General features: G+C 31.6%; 1 protein-coding gene across 1 annotated transcript; it reads right to left on the bottom strand.

The window, feature by feature from the left end:
• Positions 1-1,329: 1,329 nt before the first annotated feature.
• LOC127103766 (transcription factor MYB105) lies at positions 1,330-3,029 on the bottom strand. Its single transcript, XM_051041000.1, has 2 exons — positions 2,371-3,029; positions 1,330-2,226 (listed from the first exon to the last, which is right to left on the bottom strand). The coding sequence occupies exons 1-2, from the start codon at positions 2,849-2,851 to the stop codon at positions 1,568-1,570; spliced, it is 1,140 nt and encodes a 379-aa protein (XP_050896957.1). The 5' UTR covers positions 2,852-3,029; the 3' UTR covers positions 1,330-1,567.
• Between the last annotated feature and the right edge of the window lie 18,758 nt (positions 3,030-21,787).

The following is a 21,787-nucleotide window of genomic DNA, read 5'->3' as shown; positions in this document are numbered from 1 at the left end:
GTAAGATGTCTATCTTCCATATCCACTAAAGGTGTAGACATTGAAATGATGTCACATTTTTACAAAACCACATAGTGTCCATCATGTTTGAGAAATAAACTTTACCATGAAAGACAAGTAGCATGATCACAAAAAGAATTCAGGTAGTATAAAGCAACATCATCCATGTCATGTGAATGGCATGAACTTAATTCTCAGTAAGATTGTGCTGATGAGTGGGGAACCTGTTAAATAGTTCAACCATCTTTAATGCATTACTTCCTGAATTTGTGTCTTATTTATTGCATACCAAAAGCCCATAAAAAAAAGATGTTCTCATTTCTTCATAGTATCTAGTTTCATCAATTCCAACACCCTCCCAAAAGTCAAACAATACACGTTTAAATAGCAACTTCAAATTATAATCCCAAAAAGCAACCTTAAAAATAAGGACTATATTTCTGCCTTTTACTAGGTTTTTATAGAAGTATTCTATTCACACGTCCTTGTTGCCTCATAAGTTGTTTTATTTTACAACCTCATAAATTGTTTTAATAATTGATAACACATTTGTATGTTTAAAAAAGGTTTTTATAGAAGTATTCTATTCACACGTGCTTGTTGCCTCCTAAGTTGTTTTATTTTACAACCTCATAAATTGTTTTAATAATTGATAACACATTTGTATGTTTAAAAAAGGTTTTTATAGAAGTATTCTATTCACACGTGCTTGTTGCCTCCTAAGTTGTTTTATTTTACAACCTCATAAATTGTTCTAATAATTGATAACACATTTGTATGTTTAAAAAATTAAGCATGTTCTAATTAGTACAGAGAATGTTTGATCAATTCCGATAAATTTAATATTAATTGATTCATTAAGGGTATGTTTTATGTTTTAAAGTATATACCTAAAGATAAAATTTATAATTATTAAATTCAAAGTTCAATTCAGTTTAATATAAATTTACGTAGTCATAAATCAACTTATCTTCAAAACTCAGATTTACCTAAAATCAAAATCAAATACACTCTAGACAACTTAATAGACAACCTAGAATATCCGAAAATTAGAGAGGTTTATCTCAGTAAGGATTATAATGAATGACAATGCTCTCTTTCAAACAATTTAGTGGTGCATGCTCAATACTAGACTTAGTTTGAACCTAGAAGCTATGGTCAAGAGATTTCTTATCATCTCTTCTGAAGAGCTTTTGTTTAGAATTGATTTCTATCTACATGTTTTTTAACACATCAACTATAAATCAAACTAAATTAAATTGATGAACAAAATCATTAAAAGTCGTGTGCTGCAAATTGTGGTAATATAATACATGATCATAGTGAATAGAGAAAGTTTATACTAATATTAATAAAATTGAGTTATATTATTATATCATGAATTTTAATGAAGTTTGGATAAGGGTCCACATGTGAATAATAATGAGAAGAGATACAGTGACCAAACAGAAGCAACTATCCTTTCTGTTTACCTCTAATGTTTTCCTTGTACTATTGGACCACACCTATATTGAGGAGCTTCAATGGAAAAACGATTGCAACTTTTTCATTGGGTTATAACTTTGATTCATGTGGCTCCTACTCCAAGAAAATCAATGAATGGAATTGCATCTGATGGAGGGGGATTACTCATCAGAACTTCATTTCTGTCTTCTGCTGCCACGGATGACAGCGAAACTTCACTGTTCAATAACTGTGCTCTTGTTGCTAATGTGGTTGAATTTGATGAGAAACTGTAAATATTACTATTATTGTGATTCATGTTTTGTTGTTGCTGTTGCATTGATATCATATGTTGGGGTTGATTATGGTAGAAACTCATTGGGCTAAAATACTCAACACCAGCCTGAAAAGATGGATATGGAAAAGTAGTGATATTATAGCCATTTGGGAAGTTGAAAGAAGAATAGGATGATGAAACTGGATCTATATCTCTTGAGACAAAGCTTGTTGTTGTGTTATCTTCTATTCTTCTGTAAACCGATTGACTCAGCTTCCTTCTCCTGTAAGCACTTGATTGTTCTCTGTACTTTCTAGCCATGATAACATGCCAGTGATTCTTAACTGCGTTATCCGTTCTTCCAGGGAAAAGCCTTGCAATCATAGCCCATTTGTTTCCATAAATCCTATGAGCTTGCATTAGTCTTTCTTCCTCTTCTTCACTAAAAGCTCTTCTGTTTATTCTTGGATCTAACTGGTTGAACCATCTAAGTCTACAACTCTTACCTTCAAATACAAAAAGAGAAAAATCTCAAGAAAAGAAAATGACCCAAAAAAAGAGGACACAACAAAAAGAGGTAAGAAATAAAAGTTGTTTAAACAAGAAAAGAAAAAAAAGACATTCTTTTTGCATAAGTTTTGTTCACAAACCTGATCTTCCTTGTAGCTTTTCAGCAATGAGGTTCCAGTTCTGAGGACCATATAGAGCAACAAGTTCTTTTAGCTTAGAATCTTCTGCAGGTCTCCAATGACCTCTCGCACATAGTTTAGAATGTCCGGTATTATTCTCATTAGGGTTGGGCTCTTCATTTAGGTTAATTTTGTCACTGTTTTCTTCAACACCATCACCAGAATCAGAACCATTTCCTTCCCCAATATCATCACTGTTGCTGTTTTCTTCAAAGTTTCTGGTAAGATAACATTCTCTCATAAGTGGTGAAGACCAGTTCGTAGAAGTACCCTCCTTAGAGACATAGCAGTCTTGAGATGAAGAAGAAGCAGCATAGTGAAGTGATAGAGAATCCATATTTGCATAGACAGTTCCAATGGAAGGAGAAGAATAACAAGATTGGTAATGAGTTAGGAGATTTGTGTTATCTTTAACACTTGCTGATTTCATCTCATATAACATAAGAGAATATTTAACAGGAGAAAGAGGAAACAAATAGTGAAAGGTAAGAAGAAGAAGAAGAAAGTGGAAAAAGCAGTTTTATTTTAGTGCATAGGAGAAGTAACAAGAACATAAAACAGCTAAAGGGTTGAGTTGAGAGAGAGAGAGATTGAAGTAGTTATGTGTCCAGACTGAGGAGGTAATGAGACTGGCATTCTATTTTAATTGAACAAGTTGGTGTCAGTGTTTATTTATTTATTTATTTAATTAATTAATAAAGAAAGAAGAGCTTTGGTCACACGTGTGAGATTGATGTGTTACAGTTGCAGGGTCATAGGCTGTCTCTCTCTAAAATGACAGGAAAGACAGACACACCTATGTGATGGCCGATGGGTGATGCATAAACAAAGCAAGCGACATCACTTTTCAAAATACAAAAACAAAACAAGATTTGAGAGTGTCTTGCTTATTGTTATTCTTACTTTGCTACATAACGGAACAAGTATTGTCATCTTCATAAACACTAACTAATCACTGACCCTATCATACACTCTCTCATTCTCACCATTATTATCACTCGGAGGACTCGATTGAATTGAAATACAAATAATTAAGGTGGGTTTAATGACTTTGGTTTTTGTTGAGGTACAAATAATTAAGGTGGGTTTAATGACTTTGGTTTTTGTTGAGGTAACTACTTGTTCGTCCTAACAACAGCTGTCAAATGGATCGATCCAATCCAATTCATTTTGACCCCGGTGATCAAAACATATAAACCGGCTGAAATAGGATTACTAAAAATAAATCTGGCCCAATTTTTAATGGACTATACAGTCTAATTGGTCAATCCGAAGAGGTAGCTCGACCTATATTTTAATAGGTTTAATTGCAATTTTGTTCGTCATATATTAATTTTTTTTTAGGTTTTGATCCCCTAATTTAAAAAAATGTTTTTGGTCTCTTTTTTAAATTTTTGTGTTCGATTTTAATCCCAAAAATTGATCAAAATCCAAGACAAAACTTAAATAATTGACCAAATTTGTTGTTTTTATAACGGGGAATCAAAATCTAAAAGATGAAAAAATAAATGAACTAAAATTGAAATTAAATCATTTTAATATTAAAGTTTTAATTTTATAAAAAAAATTGTAATGAACAAAAGCTACATAACATAAGTAGAGAGTAATCATAAATTTAGTTACGTGATTTTTAAAATATTCATTAAATCAATATATATATATATATATATATATATATATATATATATATATATATATATATATATATATATATATATATATATATATATATGAAGAACACCATAACATCTATGTTAAAGTCGAGATTAATTGGATGTTAGTTTCAATACTCATCAAAGATTCTCTTAATCTTCCAATCAATTATTTGATCACATCGTCTTGAAAATATATATTTATGCTCTTTAACTTTTCTTTTCATATGAAAACATATTTATGCAATCATATCTTAGCTCCATATTTTCCCTATAATCAACTAAAATTATTTTATAAATTTATTTTTAATGGGTCATCCCGAAGTCAACTTGATCGGTCCAACCCAATGGTGAAAAACATAGGTCCGATGGGCTGGCCAAAAAACACGTGATCGTGTTTTTTTTTTAAATGTGCGGCCCGGTCCACTCTAAAATATAGGGATGATGGATCGGCCCAATGGTCCAAGCCTATTTTAACAACTCTAATCATACATACTCCCTCCGTCTCAAAATAATTTTTTTAAGGTTGTTCTACACATATTAAGAAAAAGTAATCAATAAAAGAATAAATGTGACAACTTTACAAAATTATCCTTAATTATTATTCGTTACACATGCATTGTCGTAAATGCGGAGTGAGATTTAATGTCTTTGAAAATAGTGTAAACAATATTAATTATGGATAAAGTTGCCTTGAAAAAGGAAAGAGACATTATTTTGGACAAATGTTTTAAATTAAAAAGATATTTATTTTGAGATAGAGAGAGTATTAGATATCATACCTCTCTTTCGCTCTCATGTCACAATTATAATCACTACTTATGATACTACATTAGTTGTAGTAACTTGGACGACTCAATTGAATCTAGACAACAGGGTGGATTGGACAAATTCGGGCGCAAAACCATCATCCAATCCAAACTGTGGATAACAACAATAAACTTATTTTCGTTCAACTTTAGAATTGATTTAGACGGGTTCAGATTAATACAGATGAATATTTCTGATTAATGGAGTGATTCAACATTTAGCTCAAGAATATTTAAATTGATTTAATACTAATTTTATATATATGTTGATTTAATACATATTAGTTAAATACATACTAATTTAATCCAGAGGCCATAGCATGCGACTTTGCCATTATATATAAGTGATTTAATACATAAACTAATCACCACATATTAAGTTAGTGTTTAACAAACTAATCACCACATAAACTAATCACAACTTTGGTCATTATACATATTGATTCAACAATTCTTCACATTACCAAAGGCTTAAAAATACTACAATAGTATCATTTAAGTTGTCTCGTGTTAGCTTTCTCTTCCCAAGCAACTAAGGTGTAGTTGTATTGTGCTAACTGAGTTTCTCGTCCCTATGAATGACAACTTGTTAATATAGTTATGTCTTTAAACCTTAGAATAATAAAAAATTACTAAAATAAAATAGAACTTTAAATCGGCACTTGAATGAGCCATTTGCAAATTCAAAATAGAGAAAATAGAATGTCGCATCGTATTAGTAAGATGAACTTAACACTAAATAGTGACTATAAGCGACATAATACCAAAGGGGGGAAAACACTACTCAATATAAAATTCACTTTGGCAAACAACCTAGTTTCAAAATATTTGAACATTATTAATTGATAAATTTTCCTGTGAAAGAATGACATTGTTGTAGCACTAAATTTTAATAGTTCTAAAGGTATGTGATGTCTTCTTCTAAATCTTCTTATCAGTTGTATCAGCATTTACATGATATCCTGCTAGGTGGATCATATCTTTGTACCTAGAAAATACAACACAAAAATGTTATACAATGATTAGCACCTGGTTTTTCACGTCAAAATATTAATATCCAACAAAAATAGAATTAGAACAATAACAAAATTAGGTAATAGAACTATTCAAAGAATATTGCTCAAACTTCGTGAAGCTACCAAATAAAAAGTATATCTAAAAAGGTTTGTTGCAGACTCAAAAAACATGAATTGGTTCAAGGATTTGATGCAATTGTATTAGTTACATGGAGAGAATGAGAGAATCAACTACACCTTTTAGCATTGTTTTTATACCAAATTGCAACATTGAATTATCAAAATGTAAAAATGTAGTTTGAACTTCCATATGATATTTTTGCATATCCAAGTACTCATTGTGTTTGTGTGCAAGCCCACAAAATTGAAAGAATTCACTAGGTACCCTAACTTACATATGAATGTGGTAGAGATCTGAAACACCTACATAAACCCATATTAAATTAATCAGTGAGAAAGATAAAAGCATGTCCACAACCGTTATAAGAAATTAGAATATTCGTATGTTTTCTGGTTCAAAAATCCATCACTGGACAAAATATATTCTTCATTCGACCATTGAATAAAGAATTATAAATCACATGACTCCAAAAAATAAGAAACTGAAAAATTGGATAAGACAAATATTAAGTATTAAAAAAGAATTGAGTAATAATTAATTGAAATCAATAAAGTAAACATACATTCATATTTTTCAAGCGCAATCGTAGGTTATGCCTTGAACTATGATGATGAGACACCCAAATTTCCATATCCTCCTCTTGCTGTTGAAGACAATTGTTAAAACTTTGAAATAATGAAATAAATATTTTTTTAGAAAGACATAACTATACAATATTACAACATCTTATTTATTCAAAATAAAGTAATAAGTTTACTTTTTACAATATCTTCTGAAAGCTCAAAATCTTCCATGAGGTTCATGTATTTGATATAGGTAAAAGAAGCTCCTATAAGTTTCTATGGCTCTCCCTCCTATGCTAAAAGCACTTTCGGAAGCAATAATAAACACTGGTGTGGATAAAATATATTTAGCCATTGTAGATCAAATAGGGTATTCGGCTGAATTGTGTTTCCACCATAGAAGAATGTCAAAGTTAGGACCCCTGTTAACACACTTACTAAAATTATACCCCTTAGACTTATTTTGTTGATCGATTGATTCTTGTTCTCTAAATGTTGCTTAAAAGCATAAGCTCTAGCCATAAGTAAATGATGGGCAGCAAATGTTTCATCATTTTAAAAGTTATTTCCACCACAACTAAGAGGCTACCTAGAATTATGCTTTTGGTCATAAGATTTCTTATACCAATCATACAACTTTTGTAAACTCTCTTTTATAGATTTCACCAACTCACTAACAAACTTGAATCCAAATCTATACATGTTCTTAAAAGTCCACTCAAAATAATTCAACGTGTATATTGTATCAAGAATAATACCATAATATGTTATAATATTTTTCTTATCAGCATTCCCTCAATATCTATTATACTTACCCAACATCTCCCCACCCACACTTGAAAAAACATCATTTAAGTTTATAGTAACTTGTTTCAACTCATAGTAGATGGCATACACTTGGTGAAAAGCAATTTAAAACCTACATTTTTAGAGGTGGAAAAAACTTTGGTTGCTTCATAGAATAACTTTAGAAAAGCGGGAAAAAAAAACTAGAAATGTCCCTAAAAACCAACAAAATCCTATTCTTAGAGATAAATCAAAAAACTTGAAACAAAAACCAACAAAATCCTCCAAGCAAGTTACCAAGGGGTTCTCCAATGTTACCAAGTCATTAAGTAACATGCTTACAAAAATGACGATGTGTGGTGCAAATTTTTTGAAAGAATCAGCTTCAAGGGATGATTGGAATTTCAAAGAACAAAAGTCAAAACAATATCTAGGTGGTGAGATTGATCAATTCACCGCAACAACTCCACCAGCAGATCTCTGAATCACATAACACACATCGAGTTAACGACGTTAAGCAAGCGCTTGTTGGGAGGCAACCTAACTTTGTAAGTATTTTAAAGTTTTCTTGCATAGTAGGTTTAAAAAGAGTGAAAGTGGCATACAAAATTCATGTGAAAAATTATGTAGAAAAACTAAAATATGGCAAGCTCACCAGGCGGGCATTTCCTTCACCAGGAGAGACAATTTTATTTGTTCTCGGTGATTGCTCGCTCTGTCTCACCAGACGAGTATTGCAGATTCAATAAATTATGTAAATTCCAATTATCACTTAGTAACTACTCCCCATCCACTTTTGACTATAGCATTCGGTGTTGCAACAAAAAAAATTGTGTTTGTTTTCAAGATTGATCTAATTTGCTTGAACAAGCAAAGAAGACTTAATCAAGTTTCAATTAAATCAAGAAAATTCAATGGTAATGATGAGAACTTTGGATGAATTGCACACAAGCAAGGTACATATTTATTGCTTTCTAGAATGTTAGCATGAATTTGAACTTTGTGCTTTATACAAATCATTTCATGCATAATTTTTCAAAAACATGTTTCATGCTTGAATCACTTAGGTCTAAAGCATAAATTGTAAGGAAACCATCCATTGTTCACCAATATGCCCAGGATGACAAATAAAATTTGTTTTAACTCGTGTGATTCATGTTAAATCTTGCATTTGTTTTGAAATATGTGGAAGCGTAGAAAGGTTCAAGGCAATTTTTGATGTTGAGCAAAACCACCAAAACAAAAATAGCCTCATCTTACTTGGTGAATGAGTGAAAATTTATAAACCCCTTTGAGCCAAATGTCTTGAATAAATCAATTATGAACTGAAACAAATCACTGAGTAAACCATTTGGTGAATTTGTTATCTTTCATCGAAAACTCAAAAAGCTCATAATTGATTCATTCTAATTTTTCTTTGGAAGAAAAACCCTTAACCAATCATGATTAGTTTTCCTTGCCAAGAATGAAGAGTATTTTAAAAAGAAAGTTAGAATTGTCCAATTTGTGGAGAGGTTGCTTCATGAATAAGAAAAAGAAGAAAAATGAAAAGAAAGATGCAATTTAAAGAAAAGAAAAAAAAAGAATGAAAATGAAAGAAAAGAAAAGAAAAGAAATGATGAAATTGTTGCATCAATAGATCTCGAGGGATTGAAAGTAAGTAAGAAAAATGAAAGTGTGGAAAATATGATTTTTTGTGATGCTCTTCATTAACTTTGGCCATTTGTGTTTCAATATCCTTAGAAATGAACATTCTTTTGAAACTCGGCCAAATTACAACCTTTGAAAACCCTTTGTGATCTATGATTTTATAATTTCAATATGAATTTCTTAGATGAATGCATGAATTGATCAAGATGTTAGCATGTTGAATTTCAATTCTTCATCCATTTTATGAAGATGTGTGTTAGGTTAATTCAAGAATGATTATTCTATTTCTTTAGAATGTATGAAATTCGATTTGTGCTTAGAACTTATTTCATTTTCACATTTTGATTCTAGGATGGTAATAAACATATCCTTCACATGTGCATTCTACATTTGAACCATACATTTTCTTCATATGTTTAAAAAAAAGTGTTGTTGATCATGGAACTTGATGAAAATTTCTTGCATTTGAAAAGCTTTTTAAGAGTTTGATTTTAGGACAAACAAATATTTAAGTTGGGGAGAGTTAATAAGTGCCAAAAATATCATATTTGAATACATTGAATATTGGCACTTATTGACTCAGTTTACCATTTTCTATCGTTAAATCCCCAAATTTGTGAATAAAATTGAATATGGAAAGGATAGTTTGAAGATAGTGTTGTTGCTTTTGAAATCTTCGCTATTGTGCATGAGTTTCACGCTTATACCAAGATTGGAACACAAAGCAAGGTGAGAAAAGAATCTGCAAGCTCGCCAGGCAAGCATCCACCGAGACTCAGGTGACACCTCACCCAGCAAGCCAACAACGAGGCCAAGGAGAAGAGAAATTGAAGGCAAACTCTTCATTCTCTCTAGGCGAGCTCAAAGTAAGCTATCTCACCCACTGAAGCTCTAATGAGCACCAGGCAACACAAGTCAGAAACATTGCAGAATAAAAAAGCTTCATTCTCACCAAGCAAAGGCGACCTTTGCTCTTAATCCTACAAATTTCAAAAGATCTTTAAATGTGTCATACAACAAGTACAATTATGTTGTAAGGGAGTCTAATAGTGAAAGTCACTCTCGTTATCACTTGACTTGTCATTATTGTTGTAAGGAAGGTCACACCATTTCTAAATGCAAATTTAAGAGATATTTGATTCCTAATGATGTATTTCAATGATTTCCTAAATGCAACAATACTTCCACTCACTCTCAAGGACCCAATGAAAATTGCATGTTATTCATCTTATTATTACATGAAAAATGTAATTTATGCATAAATTCTACTAAGTCTATAATGCATGCCTTGACTAATCTCATCTTAGGTTTAGAAAATGTATTCATTTTTCAAGATTATTTTCTGCTCAGTATAAGCTAATGAATAGAATTTATGAGTTGATACATAGAGGTTATGAGATGATACATAGAATTTATGAGTTGATTCATAGAGGTTAAGAGCTAATACATAAAAGTTATGAGTTGATACATAGAGGTTATGAGTTGATACATAAAAGTTATGAGTTGATACATAAAAGTTATGAGTTGATACATAGTTTAAGCTTGGATTTTTCAAAAATCTATGTCCATATTGTATCGACTCCAAGAGGAGATGAGTCGATACATAGCTCTTATTTGATTTTTTTGGCACTTCCGCTTCAGTATGTAGCAGCTCAATCGTTGGATGGGTCGATACATCCAAAAAAAATTCCTTTTAAATTCTTTATGTTGACTCATGTGCCATCCTAAAGTCAATTTATTTTTATTTTTCTCTTCCCATTTGGGTTTGAATAATCACTTACCACCCATTTACTACTCTCTTTTCACATTTCTCATAATTTCCAAACAAACCTATGATTAACTATTTTCTCTTTTTTAAGAACTATTCATTCATCTCTCATCATTTCAAAATCTCCTCAAACCTAATCTTCTTTCTTCTTCCACAATCCCTTGTTTTCATCTTATTTCTTCAAATTTGTATGGATGGAATTCTATTTCCATAATTTGGGTTAGTGGGTTTTTCTCATTTCACTCAAAAATCTCCCAATTTCATTCACACATTTTGTCAAACACCTTATGTGCACACCTATAAATCCAAAAATCATGCCTCCCAAAATGAAGAAAGGAAAAAATGTTGTAGGCACATCATCCTCAACACCTGTTAGTGCCTTATTACTTCTCCATTCTTCTTATGTTAAAGAATTTGAAAAATCCTTCAGAAATAGAATTGTAGTGAAGCAACATGTGTATGATCCTGCAGTTGCTGCTAAGTTACAAATTACAGATATTGTTGATCTGATGGAATATCAAGAACTTACAAGTTTTCTAAAAGTCTCCATTGATTATAATGAAGACTTAATACGAGCCTTCTATGTTGGGCTACAATCAAGGTAAGGCGACTACTTTTCATTTTCTGATGGGAAACACTTCGTATCACTTTACGTCAAATGAATGGAAGGAATTATTTGGAATTACTGTGTTGTTTCATGGATCAAAATTCTCTGATCATTCTTTTCATCCGTCTTTCAATTTGAAAAGCTATTTGAACTTATGTCTCAAAGCACTAAGGCAATAAGAAAACTTGGATATCGTGTCAATAGGAAATTTGAAGAAAATCCCTCGCCTTTTACATTGGATAGGAATGCATGTTGTGCATCCAAGGAAGGGAGGTCATTCTCGACATGACACACTTAAAGTGCATCTCATGTATCTTCTTCACAATAAACTTCAGATTAATTGGCCAAATTATTTCGTGTCACTAATGTTTGTGGTTAGAGAGTGTAACAATGTATCCTCCTTATGTTATGCTTCTATGATTGCAAAGATTCTCTGGCACTTTTGAATTGGTATGCCAAATCTTCCAAAAATATCACATGGTTCGGTGTAAGAGTTCAACATGACAACAATGATACACATGGGGTACCATTGGGATGCAAATCTCTAGGTTTATTACTATAAAATGAAGGGGACCAGTAAGATCATCTAAAATTTTGATGATCCTGCTGAATTTGGTATAACTATCATTGATGAACAACCGGTGGAAGAACAAACTCACAATGTGGATGCAGACATGGTCGATCCCAACCATGCTGATGAAGACTCCCAAGGGTGGCATTCTGATGTAGATGATCATGAAGACACACAAGGTTGGGGTCAATGGAAACATAACTTATTGACCTAAGATGGCACTACTTACGAAAACTACTTTGGTGTTGGCTAAAATGGTGATGAATCATCTATTCTCACCCTGCTTGAGAACACGCGTGTTGCACAATGGGAGTGACATGAAGAGGAGTCGCGTAGACGTGACAAGTTTGAATAAACTCAAGAGGATCTTTTCAGAGTGGTTAATTAATAGATTTGCCTCGTATACTACAAGACAATTTAATGAGATTCGCTAAAACATGGTTGTCAACCATGCTGAAACTCAAACTGGCATCTGTAACATGAGTCGTTCTCAACATGACAATCACTATCAACAATTCTATAGAGATATGTGTGATTTTATTGATTATCAATATGGTGACCAAGAGGGGGCTTGGTATCGGGGATGTATCTCAAACCTAGAAGTGATCATCGGCAACAAAGGGGTCGTTGTGGTTGTGGTCATTAGTTATGCTTCATTGTGGACCTAGTTTTCTTTTGCATGCATTTATGTTTTCATGTCTTTTGTTTCTTCTAATGTTATTCTATTTTGACCTGCTTATGACAAATGTGTAATGAATTTCATGTTTTTGCCTGATTTGGTTGCGCATTTATGATTTTAGTGTTGTTTCAATTTGATGTAATTCTATGTGAGTGCATGTTCATCTTGATTCTTTTAATATTTGCAACGCCTCTGAGTGTGTTATATGTTGTTGTGTAATTTTCATTATACTTCTCGTTTTCTACCTCTGTCTCCTTTTGATGTTGTCAAAGGGGGAGAAGTACAAGGTTTTATGATGCACATATTCAGGGGGGGCCTTTGATCAAGATACCAAATACTTTGTAAGTTTTTACACCATCAAAAGAGGGGGGGGTATGTGAGTGCATTATCCTCTTAGATATGTTTTGTACGATGTCAAAACTATGTCACATAGTTTTTGTGTACATTAGATCTTGTTGTAAAGCCAGTCGTTTGAATTTGGGTATCTTGGGAAAATTAAAAGGTTGGTGCCCCTATCAAAATTTTTAACAATAAATACATAATAAGGATAAAATAAAACATTGTGGAAAAAGAGTACAAGTATGGATCTTTGAATCAATGTTTATACTACATCAATACATAAACCACTATAAAGAGACTTCCTCTTCTTCTTCTTCTTCTTCTTGATGCGATCTTTTTTCCTATAAAAAATTGACCAAACATTTAAATCATTAAAATATCATCCTCTTAGAATTTTTTGTTGCAAAATCATTAATAATTTGTTCATAATCAAGGGTCTTCAAAAAAATATTTTCAATTGAAATCAACGCAGGACTATTTAATCTATCTTGTGACATAGTAGATCTCAAACAAGATTTTATTAATTTTAATTTAGAAAAACTTCTTTCAGCAGATGTAACACTGATATGAATAGTCAATATTATTCTATAAGTTATGCATGCATTAGGAAAACAATTAAAAGTCTTTAAAGAACTCAATATCATATAGCTTAATTTTGATTCATCTGTTAACACTTCTCTAATAACTTTCAATTCTTCAAACACAATTTCACCATCAAGATCAAGAGAATCGTCATGTTTTAAACAAGTTTCAAGATGTTTACAACATGCTTTCAAGTCCCTATCAGATAATGATATAAGTCTTTCAATACTAAACAAGAATCCAAAAATACTTTCATATGTGCTATACTTCTCAAATCTTCTATCAAGTGAGCCATTTGTTTGATCTATAATATATAAGAAATAGTGATTTCGAAAAGACTCTTCAGCAGACTCAAGATTCAGTTGTGTGAGTTGAGATGAATTTTCATCATAGTGTTGTTTTCTACGAATTTGACGTTTTTGAATAAACACACATTCAATCTCCATTTCATTTCTAATCTTTTCAGCACTAGTCTTAACATTTATAAATTCGGATTCTCTATATCTTTTAAAATACTTGATCAAACCTTTTACTTGTTCTATAGCCACATCAGGAAAAAAAATAGCTTTAGTACAAGAATTTGCAATATCACAAAGTGTCATGTTAAGGCTATGACAACCACATGGTGAACATAATGCTCTAGGGTTAACATCTAATAATTTTCTTCATCCACCTTGATGTTTACCTTTCATGTTTGATCCATTATCATATCCTTGTCCTCTCATATTATTAATATCTAAATCAGGAGTTTCCAATACATTTTGTAATTCCTCAAACAATCCTTGACTTGTTGTGTCATAGACTTTCAAAAATTCTATAAAAAACTCTTTAATTTTTATTAGACTTATAGAAACATCCACACAACGTATAATGAGAGTAATTTGTTCTTGATGACTTACCTCAGGAGTACAATCAAGAATCACAGAAAAATATTTTGCTTCTTTGATTTTTTCCGACTATTGCACTTTTGACTTCATTACCTAACATGTTAATTAATTCATTTTAAATCTTATGACCATGATAATGATAATGAATTTCATTATTCTTAATACTCTCAAAATGTTTTTGCATGACAGGATCCTATTCAGCAATCATTTCAACAAGACAAAGAAAGTTTCCATTGTTTTCCACATTAATCATCTCATTTTTTCCATGAAATGCTAAATTTTGCTCAGCTAGATATCTAGTAACAGAAACTATCTTAAGTAAGACATCCTTCCAATGCCTTTTTTCATTTGAAATAGAAATTGTAGGTGTTTTCCAAATATTTATGAATAACATCCTTTTGAGATTTATTATCAATTTTAATTAGTTTCTTTCTTTTTTCATTTTAGATGACCAGACAATTGTTTTCTAGGCAACATTTCAAGCAAACAAAGAGATGAAACTATAGTACCTGATGTTAATTTTTAACCTTCAACTTAAATTCTGATCAATTTGTTCCAAAAGTATCTGAAGAATAAATCAAACGTGATCATGAAAAGTGAATATCAACATGAAAATTAACATCTTATAAAAGATTTTATTTTTATTTTTATTTTTGATCAATTTGTTCCATTGATAACACTTAGTGAGTAATTTGTTTAGATGAAAATTATGGTTGTGTTGAAGTATCTTAAAATGTTTTTGTAAGACTATTTCAATCTAAACAATTATAATTGAATTGTTATACTTTCAACACAAAGAGAATTAAGTTTGGTGTATTGCATACCATGTTTTTAATAAATTGACTGCACACTAAGTGTTCGATAAATTTCCTAAGTCAAGTTTATCTTTGTATTTCATTGGAAATCGTTTATCTTTGTATGGTTTAATTCAAACATATTGATCTTTTCTCATCATTCATATACTTTCGTTATAGTTTATACGCATATCCGGTTCTACCAATCACGGTTCAGATTGACGAGTGTTGATCTGGATTTGCTTCCGCTTGCCATAGAAAATATTTTTCATACCAGAATTTTTAAGTGAAGAAAATTTTATTGGTGATCTATTCAACCCTCCCTTCTAGATCGTTGCTCTCGTCTAACATGAGCTATAATGATCAACTACCAATTAAATGATAAAAAACTAACAAACAGTCCCAGAAACAAAGTTTCATTGAATACTTTATTACATTATAGTTCCAAACAACAATATCATCCTAAGAAAAACTTGAATACACTTACAGTATTGAGAGGTTTTCATATAACAAGAGAACTACATAATATTACATCAGTTTAAATAATTTGTTGTGCATGGATTGGGATTGCAATAAAAAATGAACTTGTCATAAATAAAATCTTATGTATAAGTTATCACAAGCTGATTATAGTGAATGAGGGAGCAACTGCATCTTGATTCATATATTTTTCTATTAAAAACTATGTCGCTGGTACAACATATAATTTTAGTAAATGTAAAATTTGTCATAGAAATACTTTTGAAAAGAGAAATATCTGCAATTTAAACTATAACCACCAACTAGCGCTGAATAATTTCAACCAAGATGGCGATATAAGATTGGTTAACCCTAGTTCATTTGAAAAAAGAAATATCTGCAATTTAAACATTCTTGCATATATACCTATGCTACAACAATTAATACAATACATTAGTGAGTAAGTTAAGTAAGTGAGTTGCATTAGAGACATGAGAAAGATAAGTGTACTTGCGTTAAGCAATCTGATTATCAAGAATAATTTGCATACATAATCATATAGTACCAATCAAACTTGGGTGAAGATTGTGGTTCATTACACACTACAACTTGTAAAACAATTTGCATACATAATCATACACTACCAATTAATCTCATACACTACCAATAAAAAACAAATATTTGATACGAAATACAAACAAAATACAAACAATATTGAAAAAAAGTTGAACATACTTACAGTTGCATTTCCCCTGCTCTAAAACTCTTTCCATGTAACTTAAACATTGATCCATCTATCCAAATCAAGACCACAAATCAGAAAATCAAAACAAAAAATCAGAAAGAGTCACATACAATTTCATCAGAAAGAGATTGTTGAAGCAAAGATTTGATAAAAAAATTAGTGGTTGAGCTTAATCTAATTAGAAAATAAAGAGTCACATACAGTCTATGCAGCATAATATAGGTTTGTCACAACAATCCTATCCTAGTTGGCCCTTTCTTCAGCCAACCACTTGCATACAATCCCTCTTCAAGAACTGTAGGATATGAATTAAAACCAAGAACTACTGCCTAATGACACATCTAGATACTGAATCAAAACCAAAATGGGTATTTGAAACCCTAAATATTAAAACCACAACCTTGCAAACAAAAGTAAAACAATGGTCAAATGTAGATCACAAATTTAAATGGTGTTCGTGGACTAGGGGTTCACCGTGTTAGAGTAGTGGTGGCGGTGAAGGTGAGCAACAATGGTGAGTGATGAGAGGAGAAGAGAAACTGTGGAGTTTATCACTTTGTTAGGGTTTCATTTCATTAGAGAGAGAGAGAGAGAGAGAGAGAGAGAGTGAGTGATCACACTGAATCACACCACATTTTTGACTCGGATTTCACATGTTTATTAGGTCTTTATTATCATTTTGCTTGTGTTATGCTCTCTTTTATGTTGTTTTCAGGTATTTAGCTCTTTTGGGACCTTTTTAGAAGAAACGAAGCAAAAAGACCAAAAATTAGGGTTTTTCGGCAAATATTGTACACATGGCGTTATGCATGGCAGCCGCTATAGGAGAAGCCATAACACATCAGCCCTCAACTAGGAGGAAACCGCCACGATCCCATGAACTTTCCCATTCACACACATGGCGGGCGCCATGAAGGGGTGGCGGGCGCCATCTTTGCATTTCACGTTCCCACTAAGGAGAAGTTGAAGGGCATCATGGTCTTTGCATGTTGTTGAGTTCCTCTATAAATAGGTCGTTCTAGTTCATTTCCAAATCATCCAACTTAGTTTACAACACTAAGACTATATTATCATCTGTAAAAGCAGTAATCCGTCACATCGAGGGGTTATCGCACCGTAGTGTAATTGAGTTGGAGCACTTTGATTTTTCTGTCGTCTTTATCTTCAAAGTCAAAGGTTTATTTTCCTTGTACCAGATTTAAAGCCTCCGTTTGGAGCAGGTTCCAATTTAATCGCTTTTATTTATTTTACTTGTCATGATTTACTTTATTTAATTTCTTGCCACGCTTTACTTTATTTAATTTCTTGGCATGCTTTACTTTATTTAATTCCTTGCCATCGTCTTTACATTATTTAATTTTCTCGCCGTTATCTTTATTGCTCGTTTTAATTGTTTTACACGCTTTACTTGTTCTTCACGCCTTACATTCTAAACTTCTTTTCATCATGTTCAACATCGTTGTATTTGTTTGTATTACCATGTCTGGCTAAATCTTTCAAAGGTTAGAATGTAAGGATCGCGGTTAAAGAGATGTTTCACATATTGAATCTGTAGAAATGCTTTAAAGGCTGTTTTGATTTTTAATTCGAGTTTTCTGAAACAAACTTTGTTAGTTTTAACTACTTAAGGAGTGTGAAAGCACCCTGACTTAGTTAACTAGGAATTTTTATCACTTTAAGGAAAAATGATTTTTGAAACTGTTTTCGGACGCGTTGATATATTTAAAATCAGGAAACTCCTTGGGTAAACTTTCCAAATCAAAATCACTTTTCAACTAAGTTTACAAGTCTTATTTCTTAAAAATAAGTTTACTACTTTAGGGTTATGCGCACCTTTTATAAGTGACAATAAAAGGCCTTAATTTAAGGGTAAACTCGGTTCTTATTACGCGAAAGCGACAGTTCCTGTTAAATGGATTCTTTTCAAGAGTAAAAAATATTGCCCCATAAGTAGTTCTATTTAGACAATTGAAACATCGTTTAACTGACGTGAATTACATTCAAGCATATCTTTATCTACACTGTATTTATCATTTCCTTTATTTACTGTTATTTTGCGACATCAATATCTCTTTTGTACCGCCTTAGATAAACATCGTAACAATAGTAATCGATAGATTGACGATTTGGTCTCTGTGGGATCGATATTCTTTTATATTACTCTGACGTGATTCGTACACTTGCGAATTTATCGGTCAGAGAGAGAGAGAGAGAGAGAGAGAGAGAGAGAGAGAGAGAGAGAGAGAGAGAGAGAGAGAGAGAGAGAGAGAGAGAGTTGACATAAAATGAGTGAATGAGGGAGATGAGAGCACTATTGAGAGGACTACCAACAACCATTATCATCACTGCTTGGATTACATAAGTAATTTTTTAAGCACTCAATTGAATTAAAATCTATTATCTATTATATTATCATATATTAAATCTAAATTGCATATCATTTTGTTGTTCATCTTATTTGTCACCTCAATTAAAATTTGATGTAATATTCTTTAAAATTTAGTATCAAAACTTTAAATTTTCATTTTCATTTCAATATAATTGTAACTCTTGTTAATAAAATCATTAAAACACTTCTATTTTTATATTTTACAATCCACGTCATTTATTTCACATCTATAATTTTTTTTATTTTAATAAAAGTGACAACTTTTTATTATTGCAAAAAAAAAAATTCCTTAGCAACTTCTCATAAATTAAAAATACATTATAGAATTTGACTCCAAAAGAATTGTAAATAAAAAGTTTTTAAGGATAGAAAATTTATTTATATGCATCATAAGTTTTAAAACCATAATACCAAAAAAAATGTAGTTACAATTCTTAAAATAAAATAATCAAATAATAATTTTAAATTTTACTTGTATGTTTGAAATAGACAGATAAAAATTTTAAATTATTTTTTAAATTATAATTCCTAATTGTACTTGCAAAAGTACAAGAGTTTAAAAAAAGAATCTGCTCACATAGGAATTGCAAGAGATTTTGTGTTTTTCTCTATGAAATTATAAATGCATTTTCTCAATTTCGAGACTCAATTATATAGAGGATCTATGGGCCAAGAGAAATGGTTTCTTTCTCTTCTTTATGAGTAACAGAAGACTAGTTGTTCCCCAAATTATGGAGGACATAATTTTCTTCTTCTTTGATTGATACTTCCATTTTGTTGCTACTTGAACACCTCATGGGTCACATGTATTAAGATAAATAGACCCTAGTTACTAGTTCAAGTGACTAAGCTCACTTTGAGCGTTGAAGCCTATTTCAGATGCTCACCCAACCTTCCTGCATTAAGTTTGTTCTTGCTATGGGTTGTTTTATCATGGACCATTCCTTTTCAGCCCCAATAAAATTGTATCAGTCCATAATCCCTCAAACACAGGGCCTTGAAAGGACGAAGTCATTTAATTCAAGTGTATTACTCTCTTAAATATTTTGTGAGTCCTTCAAATGAAGTTTTGGGAAATCCCCTCAGGCGATGCATGGGACGAGTCCTTCAAACTTTGCTTAAGGAAACACATGCAACATTAAATGTTTCTCATGATGGGTCTGTCTAGGGGAGGACCCATGGGTCCCTCACACATGTCATGAAGGGAGATATGTGAAGGTTCACCTTTTAACCATTATAGTGCATCTAGAGGGATCCCATCGTGGCCTAGACGGTCTAGGTTCCTAAACTTATAAGAGGAGGGACTGAACTTATTTTACATATGTGCTATTTTAGACTTTTCACTTTAGCATGGCAAGTTGCATTCAAATCTTCTCAAGCTTAACTTCATCATCTTTCTTCATAAAACATGTATAACCTCTTCTTCCCTTTCTTCGCCATTTTTTCTAGAAATGGCAACCCTTTGGGAGTTAGTTAAGATGGCTAACATGATTGAACCTTCCAATAGTAGATAACTTACTAAATCATATAAAAACTGCATGAAAAATGCAATGTGAGTCGATGGAACAATTATGAGATAAACTATTATTCTATTAGTGATAGTGTTCTTTCTCAAGAAATCCAAAGTTTTTAATGATGGCTAGCTCATCCAAACGTTCACGAGTGGAGGACTTCGAGGTGGAGGAAGGGTTTGTGCTCTATGCAAGGATGGAGGCGCATTTAGTGAGCTAAGGCAACAAATAAAAATTACATATGAGCTAACATTTCTTAACATAGAATAAAGTAGGCGCGCTAAACGCAAATAGGCAATGTGCTTAGCAATTTTACCAGATTAAGCCTTATAAATATGGGTGTCATTCAATTAAAATGGTGATCATCAGTGGATTTGAGATAGTTCTCAGAGAAAGTTAGGTTAACACAATAAATCACAACAAGAGATAATATGAGAGGAAGATTGAGGGAAAAATCACTTCTCGAGGAATTGTCACATATGTTGTTCAACTTCTTTCTTCTATGGTTTAATTGTAAAGCTACGCTGAGTAAGTGTAGCTAAATTTCTTTTCTTACATAAAAGCTGATTAAATCCATTGATTATTAAACTATTTGAATTGTTATATGTTAAATACATTTTTCTGATCTTGTATCTTGTATCCAAAGTTCATTTTGGTCTCATAATTTTAAAAGTGCCATATTGGTTCCTTAACTATAAAAACTAAACCATGTTAGTCATTTCCATCTATTTTCCTCAAACACTGTTAAAAATGTATGCATGGTATCCATGTCAGCGTTGTGTGGTATTAACACAGTTAAACTTTTGCGATCTATTTAGAGACAAAAAATAGGTCATTAAAAAGGTATTTTCTTGATTTTAAATTTCACCTTCATCTTCTTCATTTTAAAATGTCTAAATAAAATTACACTTCAATATTTTTTAAATTTCATCTATAAAAATGTAAATAAGTTTTTCTCTCTATCCCCAAATCAAAAATGTAAATAATTTTTTCTCTATATATCCAAATCATAAATGGAAACTCTAGCCCCAAAATTTCAAATCCATTTCACCATCAACAACGACAACAACACTTTTCTGAGCATCTCCAGCGGCAACAACTCTTTTTTGGCATGCACAATCCTTTTAGTGTGCACAAATTTTCACATGCACATCATTGATACCCATTTTGACGTTAAAACTAAATGAGGAATATGGATTATGTATCAAGGAATGGAATCAAAATATGATGGAACTTCATGATAACTAACATTTACTTAGTAAATTGTCTACAAACCATTGTCATTACAAATTTGGGATTCATTGTTTTCAAAGTCAAGTAACTTGAAATGATAGTTTTCTCATGTCATCGATATTAATTAGTGTAATAGAGAAAAGAAATCATGGGTAAAATATTTATTCCATTGATAAAATAAAAAGCATTTAATTTATTTGTATTTATAGGAAAGAAA

Source organism: Lathyrus oleraceus, chromosome 7 (genome assembly GCF_024323335.1).
Source record: "Lathyrus oleraceus cultivar Zhongwan6 chromosome 7, CAAS_Psat_ZW6_1.0, whole genome shotgun sequence".
NCBI lineage: Eukaryota > Viridiplantae > Streptophyta > Magnoliopsida > Fabales > Fabaceae > Lathyrus > Lathyrus oleraceus.
This window is presented reverse-complemented; position numbering and strand designations above follow the sequence as displayed.